Source organism: Drosophila mojavensis, unplaced genomic scaffold (genome assembly GCF_018153725.1).
Source record: "Drosophila mojavensis isolate 15081-1352.22 unplaced genomic scaffold, ASM1815372v1 contig_49, whole genome shotgun sequence".
Classification (NCBI taxonomy): Eukaryota; Metazoa; Arthropoda; class Insecta; order Diptera; family Drosophilidae; genus Drosophila; species Drosophila mojavensis.
The window spans coordinates 584,040-602,976 of record NW_025318872.1 but is presented as its reverse complement, the minus strand read 5'-3'; the positions used below and the strand labels follow the sequence as shown (position 1 = coordinate 602,976).

Below are 18,937 nucleotides of genomic sequence, written 5' to 3'. Positions count from 1 at the left end.
GCCAGTTAGCTAACTCTTACTTATGTGCACAGTCACATATGTGTGTGTGTGTGTGTGTGTGTGTAGATAGATGTGAGTTAGTGTATATTGGTTGTTTGTGTCATAAATTATTTTGTTTGACACAAAAATAGGGAAAGACAAACGTGGTGAGGCAGCCCAAAAAGTTGTAATACTCTTGCAATGGGTTACACGGACTTATAAAGCAAATACTACATTTTATGTATATTTATAGATAACTCGATATCAAGCTAGAATTTCGATTAAAGAGGGTTAGCTGTCCTTTTTACTAGATATTGATTCTCATAGATAGATTATTGGTAGAATTTAGTTCCATGTGTATTATATATAAGAGATTACAGGAACTTTTTCAATAATAGTCGAATTGCCCATCTATACAAGAATTTCCATAAGCAGAGCATTCAATCTTCGTCAATGATGAAGAGATGAAGATGAACATAATTCCGTCTTGGACTACGCTTTGATTTTCGTTTTATTTGCTTTAAATATTAACGCATAGTTTTCTTATTTACGTGTGTTTATTGATCATTAGGGTCATTATAGGAGCCAGACAACGAAGCGCTGTAATTATTTTTGTGCCTAGGTATAGCCAAGCCAACTGTCACTTCACATGGCGGAGTTTATCAACCCAAAAGCATAAGCTCTGTGTTTATATAGCTGCTTTATCTGTTCCCGTTCAACAACAAACCCAAACGAAAATACATCAAATTATAAGAAGACATGAGCATACCTATACATAATATATAATAATAATATATACATACATTTATTCGTATGTATTTGCTTACGAGATTGTTAGAACATGCCTTGGGCTACTCTAAAGCTGTAGATAAATACAGAAATCTTTTTCTTAAATCTGGGCTGGAGAATTTCAATGTCAACGGCACGGCGTTTGCTAAGTATTTTGTTGTGTTTTTTTGTTTTTTTTTTGTGATAAAGCAAAGGCCTAGCCAAAAAATATTTCACAGATGATATCATAGGGCATGCGATAGGGCCGAACGCGTGCTCTTTAAATTGCTTAATGCGTGTGTAGCTCGTTTTCGTTTCATATATTTAAATAGCTGGCGCTGAGCCCTGCGAGTGACCTCTTTTCTCTAAATTGAAATTGAAACAGAAACAGAAACAGCAACTGAAATTGAAAGTGCAGTGAGCACTCACTCGGTGCTCGGTGCTCTTGTCCGACACATTAATTAGAATTAGAAATGCAATTAGAATGGGAACGAGACGGGGCGCTCGCTTGATAAGAAGCATGCGGCGTGCTCTAACTAAATAGATGTAGCCGGACCGGGTTAAGCTAAAAGTGCTTTGATCGTGCTGTATATATAGATCGATGACATTTGCATTCAAACTGAAATAGACTTTGGGATGTGCTACATAGAAAAACAAAATAAATATCTTTAGTCTTTGGGATGTAGCACATCAAACAATGATATATCTTTCAGCTGAAATGATTGCAGGATTGGGGTACTCATATTGCAGAATAGAGTATATGGGAAATAGGGAGCTATTAGATCTACATATTTAATAGTTACTAGTATAAGAATACGAAAAAGAAATTGAATAAATGTAATAGTTAGCAAAAGAAATACATTCCAATTTTCTAGATTTCAGATATGAATATATTAATATAATATATTGTATTATATGTTTCACAATAAATTAACCAAAGCCAATTTCTTTTTTCTTGAACAATCAATAGGTCTGCCAGGAGAATCTTAGCACACAGAATGATCGCCTGTTGGAGCTGCGCGATATTGTGGCCAAAATCGCCGCCGATGTGGGTCTGGATGCCTCCTCGCTGATGCAAGGCGAGCTGGATGCGCTGGGTCAGCGTTTGGCCGAGTGCAAGGATGCCATAACGGCGCTGGCGAATGTGGCCGAGACGCAGGACAAGGAGCGCAAGGAGCTCGACAAGGAGGTGACACAGGCCAAGGTTTACTTCAACAATGTGCAGCAGGTGAGTGCAAGCCACAAACTAACGGAGTGAATGAATGTGGCCCAAGCCGCGAACCACTGGCGGCAACTATCGATTTTAGAGAGCGAGAGCGAGTGCTCTAATGATGATTAGCATATATGGTTAGAGCGTGGCGTGCGGAAATTCCCACAGTGTTGACAACAACAATAACAACAACAACAACAACAACAACTTCAAGCTATAAAAGCAGGCGGACACTTGTTGTTGTTGCTAATACAATATGAAGGACATGCTATTTTAAGTGGGTTAAAAGTTGAAAAACTTTCGCTCCCCATGTCAATGCATGCATGCATGCATACATACATATTTATATATTCTGACAGTGGTCATTATTGATTGTGAAAGGGGCGTAAGTTTCAGTTGGAGTGCGAGCATACTTAATTTTTATTGACCACGCCCCCTCTATAAATATATAACCTGACTAGCCAGCTGTCAGTCAGTCCGAATTCATAATAGCCAACGCAGCTTAGCGGTTGCTCTCTTGTCCCACTGTGCAGCCATTTCAAATTTCCATGCCAAACACACGCGAGTGAGTCTCTTCTGTCTGCCACCTTCGCCAAGCTGCCGCCCCCGGCCGCCCCTACTCAGGTGCTGCCCGTCCAGACAACGTTACAACGCGCGTGAGTCTTGCTTGCATGAGGTCATTGCCAGTTGGCGGAAAGAGTTGCAACGTTGCATACCCTACAAGTGGAGTCTAAAGTATGGTATATTGTTTTCTTTTTTTTAGGCGAAAGGTGGCTTACAATACTTTTGCCAGTATTTCTATTGGGTTACTTAAAAAGAAAAAGTTATAGTTCATTTATTTATTTGATCTTAAATTATTTTTAAAAGGAAACTTCATTCGGTCTAATTAAATTGAAATCAATTTAGCAAACTAATTTATTTAGTTCTTCAACTTCAAATATTTTTGAAAATTAAATTTCTGTTTTATGTTTCAATTATTAAATATAGAAGCAAAATAAACAAGTTTTTCCATAAAAATTTATAGCTACCATCGTTGCTTCTATAAGGCTCTTCCAGTAGTTTTCCTCCTAGTTTTCACATACACAAAAGAATTCTGCAGCATATCTGACAGTCGTATACACCTGGTGTAAAATGATGTAAAATATTCGTAGCTCGCTTTGCTGTTGGCCCATTGTGAAGCCGTGCATTGCCAACTGTAACTGGAGAGCGCCTTGTGCATATTAGGGTCAGGCCAATTAGCCATGCACAAAACGTTGCCAACATGGGGGGTGGGAGGAGGGGCCTCAACACCAGCTGTAAAGCCCGTCACTAATAATAATGCTCTCTTTCTCTGCCCCATAGGACATTTCGCGTGGCGAGCCACAGACGCCCAAGGAAAGCGAGGAGCAGTTGGCCGCGCTGCGTGCCCATCTGCAGACGCTGGCGCGCACCGAGGAGCAGCTGCGTCAGCTGCGCGAACGCCAGCAGAACAACAATGAGCTGGCGAGTCCCGTGGCGGCGGCAGTGGCCGACGACAGCATCTTGGAGGTGCTGGCCATGTGGCAGAAGATATTCCAGGACACCTTCCAGGAGTACCACCGGCTGTCCACGCGCCTGGCCCGCACCCAGAACAGTTCGGAGGCGCTGCGTCTGTGGCGCCAGTACCTGCAGCATGTGCAATCCTTCCTGGCCTGCGCCATACCCGAGGACTACAGCAGCCTGCGCGAGCAGCAGCAGCTCTGTGCCATACACCAGAACCTGCTGATCTCGCAGCAGAGCGTGCTGGCCGAGACCCCGCTCGAGTCGGAGCTGTCGGAGCAGTACAAGGCGCTGACCAACCTGCACAATGAGACCCTCTCGCGCATCATGCAGCGCAATGGCGAGCTGGAGCGCCGGGTCAGTGGCTGGAATGCGTACCGCCAGCAGCTGGCTGCCTTACTGGACTGGCTGCGCCAGCGTGAGGCGGAGCGCAATGCTCTGCAGCTGCGCTACATCCACCTGAAGCGAGTGCCGCACCTGAAGGCGCGCCTCGACGCGCTGCTGCTGCAGCTGACGCGCGGCGAGCAGCAGAGCGCAGCGCTGAAGGCGCAGCAGCAGCAGCTGCTGCAGTACTGCGACGATGCACTGGCCACGGCCATGCGCATGGAGCAGGCGAGCATCAATCAGCGCATCAGCAATCTGCGCGCCGCCCTCGAGACCTGGCAGAACTTCCTCAAGCGCATCAAGCAGCTGGCGGACTCGTATGAGCTGCGCGTGCAACAGCTGCAGGCGGAGTTCGGCAAGGTGCAACAGCTGCTGGACAGGAGCTCAGGTGATTCACTGCCCACAACACCCACCGAAATTGAGGAGCGTCTGGCTGCACTGAGGGCACAGCGTGTCCAACTGGGCGCCCAGACGCCCCTGCTGGAGAGCCTGACGGTTAGCCAGGAGGAGCTGAAGGAGTGCATCAGCCCGCACGACATGAAGGCCATACGCCAGCGCAGTTTCCTGCTCTCTCAGCAGCATGCCGACCTGGACTATCAGCTCGCCGTGCTCATCAATGCCATCGAGGAGCGGCTCTCGCTGCTCTCCAACTACCAGACGCGCTACGGACGTATCTCGGACTGGCTGCGCAGCCTGGAGGAGCGTGTGGAGCGAGACGGTGATGTGACCGCCATGGCCAATCCCGAGCAGGCAGCCAAGCAGCTGGAGCAGCAGATCAACGGTGAGCTGCAGCTGCGCGACAAGGAGCGCGAATGGCTGCTATCCACGAGCCGGGAGCTGCAGACGCTCTATGCGGATGCCACGCCCCAGGCGCAACAGGTGCGCACACAGGTGCAGCAGCAGAGCGACGCACTGATCGACCGCTGGAATCGGCTGAAGTTCATGTGCAAGCAGCGTGCCACCAAGATTGGCGAGCTGAAGCAGACGCTGCTTCGGCTGGAGGAGCGCATTGCGCTGATACGCACCTGGCTGTTCGAGGTGGAGTCGCAGCTGGACAAGCCGCTCAGCTTCGATAGCTACACGCCAAATGTGATCAAGGCCAAGCTGAGCGAGCACGAGAAGATCCAGCGCTCCATTGAGAATCATAGCAGCAATGTGGGCGAGGTGCTCAACCTGGTCGAAATGATGCTCAACGATGCGGACAGCTGGCGCACCCAGGTGAACACCACGGGCCTGGCCTCGTCCGCCCAGAATCTGGAGCAGCGCTGGAAGAACGTGTGCAGCCAGTCGGCGCAGCGCAAGACCCGCATCCTGGACACATGGAACGCCCTGCAGGAGCTGATCAAGCTGACCACCGAGCACAAGAATTGGCTGGCCAAGCAGGAGGCGCAAATGTTGGTGTTCGAGCGCGAACAGAAATACGCAAGCAAACAGAAATTGGAGGAGCGACAGCAGGCGCTGCGCGCCAAGCTGGAGGAACTGGACGCCGAGTCGATTAATCTGCGTAAGCTGGAGCAAACCTATGCCCGGCTCACTATGAGTCCCGGCGTGGAGCCCGAGAACATACAGAAGCTGACGATGCCCACCAAGGTGATGCTGAGCAAGTGGCGTATGTTGACGCCGCGCTGCCACGCCCAGCTGGACGCCATTGACAAGGACGCCAAGCTGATGCGTGACTTCAACACGGCTCACCTTGAACTGACCAAATCCCTGGTTAGCATACAGAAGGCACTCGAACAGGTGCCCAGCGCTGAGGATCAGCTGGCAGATAGCAACGAGCCGAAGGCTGTGCTCCAGCGCCTGGATGGACTAGAGCGCAAGCTGCAGCAGGCCGAGCAACAGGTGGAGCAGGCCAATGCCCTTGGCAAGGAGGCCGAGGTGCGCTCCAAACAGCAGCCGTCGCAGCTGAAGCATCTGCTCAAGCTGATTGCCGAATACACAACGCTCTGGCAGACGGTGCAGACGACGCTGACCACGCAGAAGATGAGCTGGCTGGCGCGTGCCACCAGAGAAGGAGTTGCGCTTGCGGCTGGAGCTGGTGCTGCATTGCCCGTCAACGAATCGCATGCCAGTGTCCAGGTGAACACGCTGTCCCAGCGCAAGCTGCACCAGGCCCAACTGCAGCGCGAGACCTCAATCACGGCCAAGGATGCGTACGTCATGGAGCTGCAGACGGCGATTATCGAGTGCCAGAACAATCTGGAGGAGCTGCAGCGCACCATCGTAGACAAGACGCGCAAGCCGGGTCCCCAGAAGATTGCCAAGCTGTTGGGCAACGCCCAGTCATCCACGGAGCTAGTGAAGCATCTCAGTCATCTGCTGCTCACCGAGTGCCAGGCGGACAACGAAGCTGCCCAAGTGGATGTCGTGTCAGAGCTAGCGTTGCGCTTCGATACCCTGCAGTCGCAGTGGAAGGCGCGCCAACAGCACGATCAAAATGCAAGGTAAGCCACCTCTCCCCATATCGATCTATATAACATATAGGTATATATATGTACCAAATGTATGTATATATACTCTAGTTGTAATTCCTTTAACTAATATAAATACTTGCAAACTGCGCTCTGTAGATCGTTTCCCGTTATATCCGCTTTTATACTATTCGAGGCTCTTATCGGCACTAGGTAGCAAGCTACAACCAGGGATTAGCCTAGTAGGATCTGTTCGAACTAAATTTCCATTTCTCACCTGGGTCCACTTCGGGGCAGTCAAGCTTAGCAAGTTTCTAATTGGACTCAGTGGAAAGCAAGATTAGTTTTTCTCATCAATTACTCAATTTCCATATCAAACTGAATGCAATGTAATGTAATTTTATACGTTTTGTATATAAGAATCATAAATTATATTTGTCATACTCAAATGAAATATTCTCTTTCTTTAAGTCTGGTTAAAAATTAGTGGTAAATTTCAGATCTCTGATTGGGAATTAAATGAATTAAATATTTTTTTTAAAGTAATGTAAAATTGGAAAAAATAATTGAATATATTTTTGGTATTACCAACAATTTTCTACAAGTTCAAAGAAATTGGCAAATTTAATGTTATTGAAATATGGAATTCAATTCAAAATCTAGGCCATCATTAGAATTAGCGCAGATCTAAACTAGCAGAATATCATGAATCTTTAATTAACTGTAGTATTGTCATCTCTGTAATATTGCCAGAGCTCTTCTAAAGTTTGCTAGTATATTTTCTATCTCTTTTCTGTTAATTGTGTTTGGGTATATTTATATGGCTATATGGCTAACAATGTGTTTTATTGCTTTATGTCTCGCTCACTTACACACTCACACACACAAACACACTCTGCTACGTCCCACACACACACACATTTCGAAATGCTTCACTTAAACCTGCGCATTCATGATGGCTCTGCGCCCAGCAGGTGCCTGCTACCTGCCGCCTACAAATACACATGCATACAGTAAGTGTTAACAGAGTTCCGCCTCTACCTAGCTCTACCTCTACCTCTACTCTCTATTTACCTGTGCACTAACCGCAGATCCTACTTACTGCCAGGCAAGCTCCTACTGTGCGCCCTCTGTTTCGTGTTCTGTGTGGTCATCCGCCAGACAAAAGCTGGCATTGCCTTCTCTCAATGGGCTGCCAGACTCCAGGGCGGAGCACAGTAACGCAGCTTGCCTGGAAATCTGCTAAACTGTTCTATTTGAGGTACAGCTTTGAATAGACACTCGGTGCAGGCTTACACTCTCCCACTCCATGTCTGTTCAGCTAGACTAATCACGCCCTCTTCTATCGCCCACACAGTGAGGTCGGCCGGCTAACGTGTCCGCTCTGCACGCAGCGCAATTGGCAGCAGATCGACAACGATCTGTGGCGCCTGGAGCAGTGGCTGCTGTTCGCCGAGAGCACACAGAAAGCACAGACTAGCCCGCCCTCGAACATTGAGCTGCTGGAGGATGTGACACAGGATCATCGCGAGTTCCTGCTGGATCTGGAGAGTCACAAGTCGATCATCTCATCGCTGAATGTTGTGGGCGACCATCTGGCCACCCACACCATGGACACGGAGAAGGCGCGACAGCTGCGCTCCCGCCTCGAGGCGGACAACGAGCGCTGGAACAATGTGTGCATCAATGCCACCAAATGGCAGGGTCTCCTTCAGACGGCCCTTATGGGCAACAGCGAGTTCCATCAGACCATCGATGAGCTGGTCGATTGGCTGCAGCGCACCGAGAAGAACATCAAGGCCTCAGAGCCGGTCGATCTGACCGAAGAGCGCAGCGTGCTCGAGGCCAAGTTCAACAAGTTCAAGGACCTGCGCGCCGAACTCGAGCGCTGTGAGCCTCGTGTCGTCAGCCTACAGGATGCCGCCGATCAGCTGCTGCGAGCCGTCGAGGGATCCGAGGAGCAGTCGCAACACACCTACGAAAGGTAAGTGCAGCGGGCGCCAGTGCCGAGGGCGGAACGAAATGAATGCGTGGGTGCCGTTTCTGCTAAATAGAGATCGTGATGTGCGTAGAGGGGGACAAGCAGCTATTGATAAAGAGCTAGTTGGGCGGCATTTAATACATTATTTCTATTTCTTAGTGTCTTCTACTCTTAATTTGTGTAGTCTTATTTTATTATATTTACTTATATACTACTCATTTTTATGTGTACACATTATACTCTTATCTAAAGTAGAAAACCCCCTTTCCGTTCCCTCTCCTTTCCTTCCTGTAGTTTAATGTAAGATTCAGAAAATGTAGTGCTTGATATGATTAAATAATTGTCTTACTCAGATGGCATATAAAAAGTTGAAATTGAATAGAAAACTTTTATGAAAATTTAGCAAAGAATTAATATTTGTGAAAATTCACTTTAAAAAAACTATCTTGTCTTATAGAAAGATGAAATTTAAAGGGCAGAAAATGATGAAAACTTAGAAAAGGATTTGAAAGGTTTAAATATTGATTTCGTTTTCTAAAAATATATTCAAATAATGGTCCGAAATTTTATTTCAATCATTCTACATTTTGAAAGTAATTTTTTATTGATTTCTCAATTCATCAAGAATTATAAAAATTTACTTCAAATTGCTTAGTTTTTTAAGATTAATTTTTCACGATTGGCTTTGTTAATATGTTTTTTGATATGTCAAAGGCTTGGCTTTGTTCACAATTGTTATTTTATATGCCACGCCACATACCTGATCCCCAAATCAAACATCTGAAAAAATTGTACTAAAAGTGTTCCTGGAACATCTATATTTTTGGCATACCACACACATACAATACACTCTCCTATTATCTATCCCTCGCCCCAATCACGTAGCTTTATGGCTGCCCTTTTAGCTAGTTTACTTATTATGATTATAGTTGGAAAATTTAGTATTGCTTATTCCTTTTGCTTATTATTGTATAAGTTTTTGTGTTTGCTGTATTTTTCTTTTGTTTGCGTGTTTGATTTGTTGTTTTTACTTTCTGGTACTCAAAATTTGATTCGTCCGCCCATTCTAACCCTTCATCAAAACTGACAAACTTAAGAGCCGCCAGCATATGTTTTAAATATTCTAGAACACTTTCCAGGCTAACCGATCTTCGACTGCGGCTGCAATCCCTGCGCCGTCTATCCGGCATCTACATCGTCAAGCTCGGCGCCGTCCTCGGCTACGAGGGCGACAACCTGGGCGTGCCGCTCCAAATGTTGTCAAATGAGGTAAGTGCAACTCCTAACTCCAGTTCCGATTCAAATTCGATTTGTCCCAAGAAAAAAAAAAGAAGTTTAAATATTTTGATTTTTGTAAGCGCACCAAAGTAAGTGAAATATTTAACAAACAAAAAATTGGCTCCAATCGAAAAGTGTGAAAAAATTGATTGAAAATTGTAACAAATGTAAACGAAAACAGATTTTATTATTTTATTTTAATTTAATTTTTGTTTTTCTTTTTCCTTTATATTTGTATGGCAATTCTAGCTTTTGGATAATACTACATTATCAACCTCTTCTATGCAGGCCGCCGCACCCAACACAGAAAATGCAAAGTAAATATTCAATAGAAAATTTGTTTAATTTTGTCAATTTTCAAGTAGTTTAGTTTCTTTTTTTCGTACGATTTGATTTATGTTCGAGCAAAAAACATGCACAAGTACAAATACTCTCAGTAGTTGGCACTTGACATAAATAAATATGTACATATATATATAGTATATCCTAGATATGTCTAGCATGCTTTCTATATATATATAGCTCTATGATCATTTCAATATTTTTACTAATCTATTTGCTATTCACAGTCGCAGCGATGGCGATGCTGCCGATGGCGATGTCATCAATACCACGGTTCTGGCTCGAGGTGCACGATTCCTCGGGCGCGTTGCACGTGCCTCGCTGCCCATACAGGCGCTCATGCTGCTGCTTTTAGGTGTGGCAACACTGGTGCCCCACGGTGAGGACTACACCTGCATGTTCTCCAACACCTTCGCTCGGAGTCTGGAACCAATGCTATCCTATCCGCATGGCCCGCCGCCAACGTAAGCCCTGATGGCGTTGTCAATTGGATTAGTGCAAAATAAATTCAGGGTCAAAACATCCATCTCTCCCCAACTGTGAACAGTTAAGATAGAAACCAAATGTAATTAGAGCACACAATCCAATTACCCCCACCCAACCCCCAGTTCCCACAACAACACGAATATGCCTTTAAAATTGATTTAAAAAAAGAACAAAAACCAGAGACAACAGAGAAGAAATAACAAACAAAAAAAATAATATTAATATTGAAAGAAAAACACAGTATACCATATTATTGTATGTAAGCGAAAATGTTTGTAAACAAAATTCTTGTACAAGATATAAGGCAACCGATCCAACCCGATCGCGTGTGTTAAGTCATGTAAATTTTTGTAATTTTCCACAAAATGAAACTAATTGTATGTATATTATTTTTGGTAGCTAGACAGTCGAAACATGCCGAAATAAATATGTACAGAATGTAAACTGAACCCTACTCGACGAGCATAAAGCAAGAAACATTTGATAAAAAGTAAAAAGAGAAAACAAAATAAGAAAACTAACGATACATAACGAAATACTTTTACAAGAAACAAAAGAAAAATACATATATTAACGATATATACATTATACATATATATTTGCACAGCAAACATTTATATATATATACTATATAAACCTATGCCCAAAATTATAATGCCCAACATTTTGTATATAAAAACTAAGCTGATAAAAATTAAAACGAAAGCAAAAAAAACAAAAAAATACGCACACACGAAAATATGCAACGAGTAGCGCACGCCTCTCCACAGTCCCAGAACCATTGTGGGCGTGGTCGGACGAATATCGTGGAACATGTTCGCCCGGCCCGGCCAGTGGACGGCAACCTTTAAGACAAACCATGACCCACATAGACCAAATTGCCCAGTGCGTGAATCAAGAGTCGAACTATGCCTCCAGTCAGCTGTCACATTCATCTCCCAAATTCTGGATGTGACTGCTGCGCTGGGGCTGTGTCTTGACTCTTGCTTCGCTCACTGGGCACTAGATGACCTCAAGCTGTCTGGTGATAGACGCTGCCTGGAGCCAAGCTCTCTCCCACGGCTCCAGAGCAGCGGCTCTGCAGTTTTTAGCACCCGCCACAGGTGTCGCTGCAGAATCCTCAACTAACCATCTCGCAGCCAAGGCTCTAAAACCTCAAAGCATTCCTAAAACTCATTTCCAAAATTTTTACCATAGACAGATCGAAAATCGAAAAACAAGTCCACTAGCTGTTGCCCCTCTGTAGTTGGCCTGGAGAAGCGTGCGCGAAAGGCGCAAAACGAAGCAAGTGTCCTATGCCGGTGCTAAACCAAATTAAAAAACAATTTTCTTGAAAAAAAAAGATAATAATAAAAAACTGACAAATTGCGTATTAAGAAGGTTAAAAAAAAAAAACGAAAAATGGTTAAAATAGTAATGGAACAGGTTATCTCTCCATCCAGTAAAAAAAAAAAGAAATAAGAAGTCAATCTTTTTGTTAATATTTTTTGATAAACATTATTCTATTTGCCTTATTGATAATACTATATATTTTCTTTCTATTATTTAATGCCTCGGAGCGCAGTTATTGAAGAAGAGCATATATTTATTTAAGTTTATACGATATATATATATACAATATATTTGTTTATAAGTTGATTAAAATGTTAAATTTTTTGTGTGTTTTTGCTGCTTCTGTAAATTTTAAGATTTCCTTTCTTGTGAACAACTGTACCTTTATGCATATATATTAAAGAAATATTTAAAAATAAGTTTCGAGAATTGTTTTTATTTTTGTATATATCTGTAAAAAAAAACTGAAAATCTGGTGCTTAGAAATCTTTGATCCATTGCGCTATGATCTTCGCCTCCAACTGACGTGCAACCGTCACCGAGGGCGGATCCAGTGGATTGCTTTGGCGCAGATCCAGGTGGTGGGCGCCCTCGGGCAAAATGATGACATTTATTTGGTTGTTCGGCGCCTGCAGGACGCCGCCACCGCTCCAGGGATCGAGCAGGCCATTGCTGAAGATGATGTTGCTAGCCGCCTCCAGATTGCGGCCACCATAGCGCATCACGATGTCGTAGGGCCTAGGAATGAGATGGAATTGCTTGTAGCAGTCGTCCGAGACCTTCTTGAAGTCCCAGTTGCTTGTGCGGAACATGGTGTTATTGTTGTTGGCGCACATTGGCATGACCATCTGATTGCAGCTCTGTATCTCCCAGCCCGTGCCGTCGTAGCTGGCGCCGGCATTCGAGTCCTTGTAGTCCAGGCACTTGACGCTGCCCGTGTAGTTCGTGTAGACAGCCAATGCGCTGGCCATGCTGGCAACCAGATCTGTGTCATTCTGATGCAGATCTTTTAGGTAGAAGCAAAGCTGGCGCACAGGATTGGCGGGTAGCGGCGACAGAAATGTGGAGTTGTACGGATAGTTGGCCATGGCCAGGTTGCCGTAGACCTCCTCTAGGTAGTCCATGAAGTTATTCAGATCATCCGCGTTTTTGATGGCATCGCAGACATGGAAGATATCGCTCAGTTGCTTCTTGCCGGCATCTGTGGCCGCCATCGACTCGAAGACCTTCCAGGATCTGCCAATGTTGGCGGTACAGTTGGCATTGTAGGCGTTTTCGAACACCGCCGTGGTAATCTTGTTGAAAATGTCACAGGGTGTCAGACCGGAGAATTGAAGTATGGGCGCCGAGGCGGCCAGTGCGCCAACCACAATGTGCGGATACTTCATGCGGAACCAGGCCGCCAGCATGCCGCCATACGAACCACCAAACGCCACCACGGGCAATTGTTTTCCGTTGCGCAAATAGGTAATGAGCTGAGCGTAGTCCTCCAGTGTCTGCTCCACGGTAAAATATGCCAAATGCTCCGGCTTGCTGGTATTGAAGGTGTCGGCTCCATACGGCAGTGACTTGCCGTAGTAGCGATGTTCGGCGAAGATAACCAGCGCCCGCTGCTGGGCCGCCAGCTCCCAGACGAAGCCACTGTTCTGAGCGAACCACTCGATGTCGCCTTCATTGCCCGTGTAGAAGAAGATTGGGGGCTGCGGATTCTTTTTGTCCACATAGGAGTCGTTGGCCAGATAACGTATGTTGAAGCTCGCATTGCTCAGGAAACTGAAGTGATCCAGCGGCACGGAAAACTCTTTGATTTCGTATTGGAATTTCTCGTTTCCTAACGTGCCAGGCTCAAAGGCCAAAATCAATAAAGCTCCACAAAGTGCAGCAATCATTTTGATGTGCACCTAATGACTCAGATGTTTTCAATTAAATGGTTTAATTTTGTAATCTGCCTTTGTTCTGCTCTGCTTCGGTCAAGCCGGCTTTTCTGACCCCCTTATCTGAAGCTTAAACCAGTGTTTCATAGCGTATAAATGTTCAGCTCAGAGATTCTTTTTGAGTTTAACAGTCGGCGGGGGCAACAAATGTTAATAGGAGTGGCTAACTTAAAAAATTTCAAATTTGGGTTTATGAAGCAAATTTTATATTTTCATTATTTAAGATTTCGGGTGAATCATAATGACGAAAAACATTACATAATCAAATTAAGCAGTAAATGACTTTGTTCGTCTCTGTATGCTCAAGAGGGCATCAAAAGATACGTTAAGTAAGGCTACCATTTGAGTTTAACAGCTGACGACAGAGCACCTAATGTTGGCGATAACGGATTTTTGAAAATAGGACAGCTACGAGTATATTAATAGTATTTTATTGATTAAATAAGAAGAATCCTAACAATTAAAAACAATAAGTAAATAAAGTAGCGTAACATATTTTCTTTGATCAAACTGGCTTCTTGGACAATTCTTATCAGAAGCACGAGCCAGCGCTTCGAGGTATGCGGACTGTTAAATTACGTTGCCATTTGAGTATTACAGTTGACAAGCGTTCAAATTAAGAAAATTAACGGTTACTTGAACCACTAACCAACGGTTGCTTGAACATAATAAACTACTGTAGACTTAACAGCTCAAAGAACCTAAATATCGAATTGTTTCCATTAATAATAATTGACTGGATAAGTAGTGTCTACATGAAATATTATTGTTTGTTTCGCCTGTGTGATAAATGCCATATCAAATGAAAATCGAGTCTCCAATTCCGGCCCGTACGCATTTGAAAAATGCTAAAAACCAAAACACCAAACAGCATCTGATAAAGATGACCAAATGCGCCAACCTTTTCGTAGAGCATCTATATATGTTGCGCTTCTGTTAATACTCGAGGCTCTAACCGGATTGCTGATTATCATCGCTACTGGCTTCTATCAACTAATCTTGTCCAACTATTTGGAGGATCTGGATCAACGCTTGCTATTCAGTTATCTGCTCAACATCTATATCTTTGGGGCAGAGGTGACTGTGACGTTCCTCTGCAGCCACTCGCTGTGGAATCGCCTGTGGAAGAGGCGCTGCACGCCCAACGTTCGTTTGATGATCTCCGTTTGGCTGTTCTACTCCTGTGTGCTGATCGCATCGGGCTTTGGTACCGTGTGGAACATTTACTACAACATTGATGTATTGGAAAACGCGGCGCAGAACTCGCTGCTGCGTGGCATCGACGAGTATTACACATCGCCGGAGTGGAAACTTCTGTGGGACGGACTGCAGTTGCGCAGGCAATGCTGCGGCGTGTTCAGCTACAAGGATTGGATGGAGGCCGAGTGGATGCCCCGTCAGCTGGTCAACAGTTCGTGTCGCAATCGGGTTGTGCTCGCGCCCATCGCCTGCACCAAGCGCGACTGTGAGGCGAAGCTGGTCAGCCACGAGGACTACGGACAACACAGACGGACGCCAGTGCCCACGTTGACCCTAGACTCCATCAACACGAATGGGTGCCTTGCTCTGTTCTCGCAGGGATTGATGCGATATTTCTACATACTGCTCGGGCTATCACTGATGGCCCTGAAGTTTCTGGTGAGCATATTATATTAAGTATATAAATAATTTAATATATATATATATATATTTTTTTTTTTAGATATTTTTATGTTGCTTCACCAAGTACACTCTGCACCGCCAAAATGTGGGCGATGGCTGCGATAATGTGGGCCTCACCGATGAGGATGGCCGTCCCCTGGTCATGGTCAAATACCCGAGGAATGTGCGTTGCGTTACTGTCAGCGAGGATGATCTCGCATCCGATATGGCACCGGAACCGGCCTATTGCAATTGCGAGGAAGTGGGCGAAACTTGCGATTACTGCGACGGTTAGGATTACTATATCATATATGTATATCGTATATATTTTATATATTTCGGAATTATTTGTCTGTTTATGTGTTATTTATTATTATTAAATTAAATTTAGCATATTTATATATTTTTTATATATCAATATTAGTTTATTTTTTAACAGCTGTTATAAAATTATATTGCCAGGTCATTGACTTTAGTTAGCCATCGATAGTTAACCATATCGATGGCTCAGGCTGTCGATAGTTGTCGTGATTGCGATGATGAGTAACAGTAAAAAAAGAAGAAAAAGATCAACAGAGTTGAATTTAATTTTAAAGAGCTGCAGAAAATTAATAAAAAGGACTCCTACGACATTTCACAAAATACCACGAACTCAGCTAAGGCCTAAGACTACAAAAGCTACCAAATGCCAAAAAATACGTTTCTCAGCTCTATTTGTGTATTTTGCTGAGCAGCCCGGTTGAAATCCTTGGTGAAAAATAACGTTTCATCTGTCACTTATTTTTGTTTACAGTTTTTCTCTGTTTAAAAGTCATGTGAGTAAAAATAAGAAATAATTTATAGTTGAAAAAATAAAAACAAGTATTAAATTAATTTTAGGCCGTTGAAGCCTAAGGTGCCGCACATTGTTGGGGACGACGACGAGATGAGTGATGTGAATGACCAAGCACAAATGTCGGATGCAGTTTTAGATAGAGTAACGCCACAGATCCCAACGGAAACTTCGAGCTCTATGGCTTATGGCGAAGAGAGTGAATCGTCCTCTTCGGAATGCTCCGAATCGTCGGATGACGACGGTAGTGATTCAGAGTGAGTATTTAGGAGAAATGAAAACTTGATTTAAAAAATATTTCCGACATCTAGCGATGAGGATTCAAATAGCTCTGCTGAGGAGAAGAAAGAGAAGGAGGAGGAGGAGGAGGATTGGTCTAACAGTATCTCTTACATAGTGCGCACTCCGTAAGTTTCCTTTTTCTATATCATCTTTCATTTAGCAAAAGATTACAATTTATAGAGTACACGAGCCCGAAACTAGCCTGGGTACTTCAGCTATCTCCGCCTCCATAGTTGCCTCAGAAATGGAAACATCAGAAACAGAAACTGCTGAGATTGAAGTAGAGCAGATAACTGATGAGGCAACCATGGAGGGCAATGATAGTAATGTTAAACCGGGGATGTTAACATTCACTGTGCCTAGTTCTCCCGAAGAGGAGAGCTGCAATGCAACACGTTCATCGCCAGATGTGGAAACGGAGCCCGTGAACGAGCACTGCGAGCAGCTGAAGGCCTCATCCGTGGTCAATCCAAATGTGGAAAATAAGGCTTTGGATCTGTCGCCAGCCCATCGTCGTCGCTCTCTACGTTCGGCCACTCGTTCCAATCCAGCCAAGTTTTCGGCACCACCGAAGAAAGCTGCAATTGCTCGTCCACGTCAGCGCAAGCGTAAGGTCAACTCCGTGTCTACGTCGCCCAACTCAATTGGCGCACGCGTGGCCAAGCGTCCGAGGCATTCGAAACGCCTGACTAAGTCTCCAGCGAAGAATTCAGATGCGCCCCTAGCTCGTCCCATCGAGGTGACCGAGTACTTCACCAACATCTCTGCCACCCTGGTCAGTCATCGGATCAATCAAGTGCCTTTTCTGTACCTGCGCAGGCACATCGATCGCCTCGTTGGCGAGGCACTAGCCAAGACGAAGGTGCATTAGGAAAGCATTCCAGCTGACAATGTGCGTATTTATTTCCAGCTGAATAAAGACAACATATAATTAACGAATGGGAATAGTTTATAATTTGTGAAGCGACAATCGATATGCGAATAATCACATCCATTGTAGAATCAAGGCACTAGGGGCTTATAACGGGCTGGCTGGATATGTCGGAAATGACGGCGCTGCTTGTGCTGATCAGCAGGCGACTTGGCATCTCGCCAATTGACGGCAATGTGGAGCTCTCACTGAAGGTGGACAGCGTGCCCACTTCATCGCAGCTAACGCCAGAGTCGCCGCTGGTCATTGATATGGGTGTGACATCCGATGAAGCCGAGGCCTCTTCGGGTTCCATAGTTTGGCATGCGCGCTTGGCGTAGAAACCACAGTCCGGCTCGTTGGTCTCTCTTTTGTGCGGACGCACTTGGGTCGGACTCCAGTTGAGCTCGTGATGCACCACAGCCTGCACCTGCAAGTGTATGGGATTGCTCGGAGGACTGTTGCACTCGCGCTCAAAGCTGCCCGTCTCGATGAATACATCGATGGAAGGCGGCGGCATCGCCGGCTCCACGATCATGGTGGAGTTAACCATCATTTGGAAATCAATTTCGCTCTCCTGCGCAAACGATTTAAACATAATAAACTGTCACTAATTTGTTGTTCGCTTCACCACCTACCAGAAGAGCGCGCTCGAGATTCGAGTACTCGGGTCCAGTGTAAGATGAGACGGACATCTCCATAGCCGCCGCCACTTGGCGCATTTCTTCAATTTCCATGCCATCTTCGTAGACGCCTGCGCCGGTCAGAATCTCTTTTAACTTATTAAATTTGCTGCGCAGTTCCATTTTATTCAAATAGTTTCTAATTGAGCAAGGCAGATGTAGAGCCGTTATTTGAAAGCATGCACTGGAGGTGTGCAAAAATATCGCTTTAAACATATCGATGAGTGAATAATGCAGTGAGTATTTTCTTTAATTTATCATTATTTTTATGCGTAAATCATACACTTAATGCAACACTGAATATCATTGAGTAACACCATAACTTATATAAATACGTTATTATCTTCAATGCTTCCATATGTATATGCTTTCAGCTCATTTTAGGGAAATCAATATATCTACAAAAAACATTTTTTTTTTGGTATTTTTATGTATTCAAAATGAATTAATTTATATTATAGAATCCCAAATCGTATATTGAAATGCGCTCTAAGTACTTTTACGCTTTTGTTTATGTTGATCATTACCTCAAAAAATTTAAAAGATAAAAAGCATTGCTCCATTTGGTTCCGAAAACTACTGTGCTTTCTTTGTGTACAGCGCGCGGTAGCGCTGCAGCGCTTTGCGAGCTTTTGGTTATACTTGATTGCGCAGCAACGAACTTTTGACAGTAAGCATGATGAACATGAGCTTTGGCGGGCACATAACTTTATTTTAAAAATAGCTTTTCGTTTGAAAACAGTTTTTACACATTTACGATTATTAAAAAGTATTTTATATATTAAAAGTGTAATTTAAAAGCAGTTTTTTTTAAGGGTCGCACAAATTGTTGACACTTTTTTAACCTTTCGCATCAAAGTTGGCAATTGGCATGGAAAAATTAAAATAAATGCGTCGCTTTTTGCTAGCCAAACAGCAGCAACAGCATCTGACCTCTAACCCAAAACTAACGACAGAAAAGCTAAA

The 18,937-nt window shown here is 44.4% G+C and overlaps 5 protein-coding genes across 25 annotated transcripts in view; 3 read left to right on the top strand and 2 right to left on the bottom strand.

Moving 5' to 3' along the window:
- Positions 1–11,740, top strand: part of LOC6577814 (nesprin-1) — a 129,317-nt gene extending 117,577 nt beyond the window's left edge. For 9 of the 21 annotated variants that reach the window (XM_044009213.1, XM_044009227.1, XM_044009221.1 and 6 more), the window contains 7 exons: positions 1,718–1,975; positions 3,299–6,303; positions 7,242–7,283; positions 7,628–8,254; positions 9,379–9,520; positions 9,779–9,846; positions 10,099–11,740. In XM_044009213.1, coding sequence (XP_043865148.1) covers positions 1,718–1,975; positions 3,299–6,303; positions 7,242–7,283; positions 7,628–8,254; positions 9,379–9,520; positions 9,779–9,846; positions 10,099–10,339 — 4,383 coding nt within the window. In that variant the 3' untranslated portion in view covers positions 10,340–11,740. Of the gene's footprint in view, positions 1–1,717; positions 1,976–3,298; positions 6,304–6,429; positions 6,725–7,241; positions 7,284–7,627; positions 8,255–9,378; positions 9,521–9,778; positions 9,847–10,098 lie in introns of those variants that run through there. The other 12 variants (XM_044009232.1, XM_044009217.1, XM_044009230.1 and 9 more) reach the window with 6 other exon arrangements.
- Positions 11,741–12,105: 365 nt separating this feature from the next.
- LOC6577808 (lysosomal Pro-X carboxypeptidase) lies at positions 12,106–13,700 on the bottom strand. The gene has a single exon (XM_002003705.4). It carries the CDS (start codon positions 13,576–13,578, stop codon positions 12,169–12,171), a length of 1,410 nt encoding a protein of 469 aa, XP_002003741.1. The 5' UTR covers positions 13,579–13,700; the 3' UTR covers positions 12,106–12,168.
- Positions 13,701–14,321: 621 nt separating this feature from the next.
- Positions 14,322–15,617, top strand: LOC26527323. The gene is made up of 2 exons (XM_015165819.3): positions 14,322–15,261; positions 15,326–15,617. Exons 1-2 carry the CDS (start codon positions 14,515–14,517, stop codon positions 15,557–15,559), a joined length of 981 nt encoding a protein of 326 aa, XP_015021305.1. The 5' UTR covers positions 14,322–14,514; the 3' UTR covers positions 15,560–15,617.
- A 214-nt stretch (positions 15,618–15,831) lies between these two features.
- LOC6577807 (VID27-like protein) lies at positions 15,832–17,317 on the top strand. Its single transcript, XM_002003704.4, has 4 exons — positions 15,832–16,079; positions 16,144–16,353; positions 16,408–16,503; positions 16,559–17,317. Coding segments are annotated over exons 1-4 (999 nt in total). The 5' UTR covers positions 15,832–16,077; the 3' UTR covers positions 17,250–17,317.
- LOC6577806 lies at positions 17,310–18,171 on the bottom strand. The gene is made up of 2 exons (XM_002003703.4): positions 17,927–18,171; positions 17,310–17,865 (listed from the first exon to the last, which is right to left on the bottom strand). Exons 1-2 carry the CDS (start codon positions 18,092–18,094, stop codon positions 17,389–17,391), a joined length of 645 nt encoding a protein of 214 aa, XP_002003739.1. The 5' UTR covers positions 18,095–18,171; the 3' UTR covers positions 17,310–17,388.
- Between the last annotated feature and the right edge of the window lie 766 nt (positions 18,172–18,937).

Bases quoted from the DNA above. Each gene is read 5' to 3' on its own strand.
- LOC6577808 (XM_002003705.4), bottom strand. From the start codon at position 13,578: ATGATTGCTGCACTTTGTGGAGCTTTATTGATTTTGGCCTTTGAGCCT.
- LOC26527323 (XM_015165819.3), top strand. From the start codon at position 14,515: ATGCGCCAACCTTTTCGTAGAGCATCTATATATGTTGCGCTTCTGTTA. The intron at 15,262-15,325 runs GTGAGCATATTA...TTTTTTTTTTAG, and splicing joins TGATGGCCCTGAAGTTTCTG to ATATTTTTATGTTGCTTCAC.
- LOC6577807 (XM_002003704.4), top strand. The intron at 16,354-16,407 runs GTGAGTATTTAG...TCCGACATCTAG, and splicing joins GACGACGGTAGTGATTCAGA to CGATGAGGATTCAAATAGCT. The intron at 16,504-16,558 runs GTAAGTTTCCTT...TACAATTTATAG, and splicing joins TCTTACATAGTGCGCACTCC to AGTACACGAGCCCGAAACTA.
- LOC6577806 (XM_002003703.4), bottom strand. From the start codon at position 18,094: ATGGAACTGCGCAGCAAATTTAATAAGTTAAAAGAGATTCTGACCGGC. The intron at 17,866-17,926 runs GTAGGTGGTGAA...TCGTTTGCGCAG, and splicing joins ATCTCGAGCGCGCTCTTCTG to GAGAGCGAAATTGATTTCCA.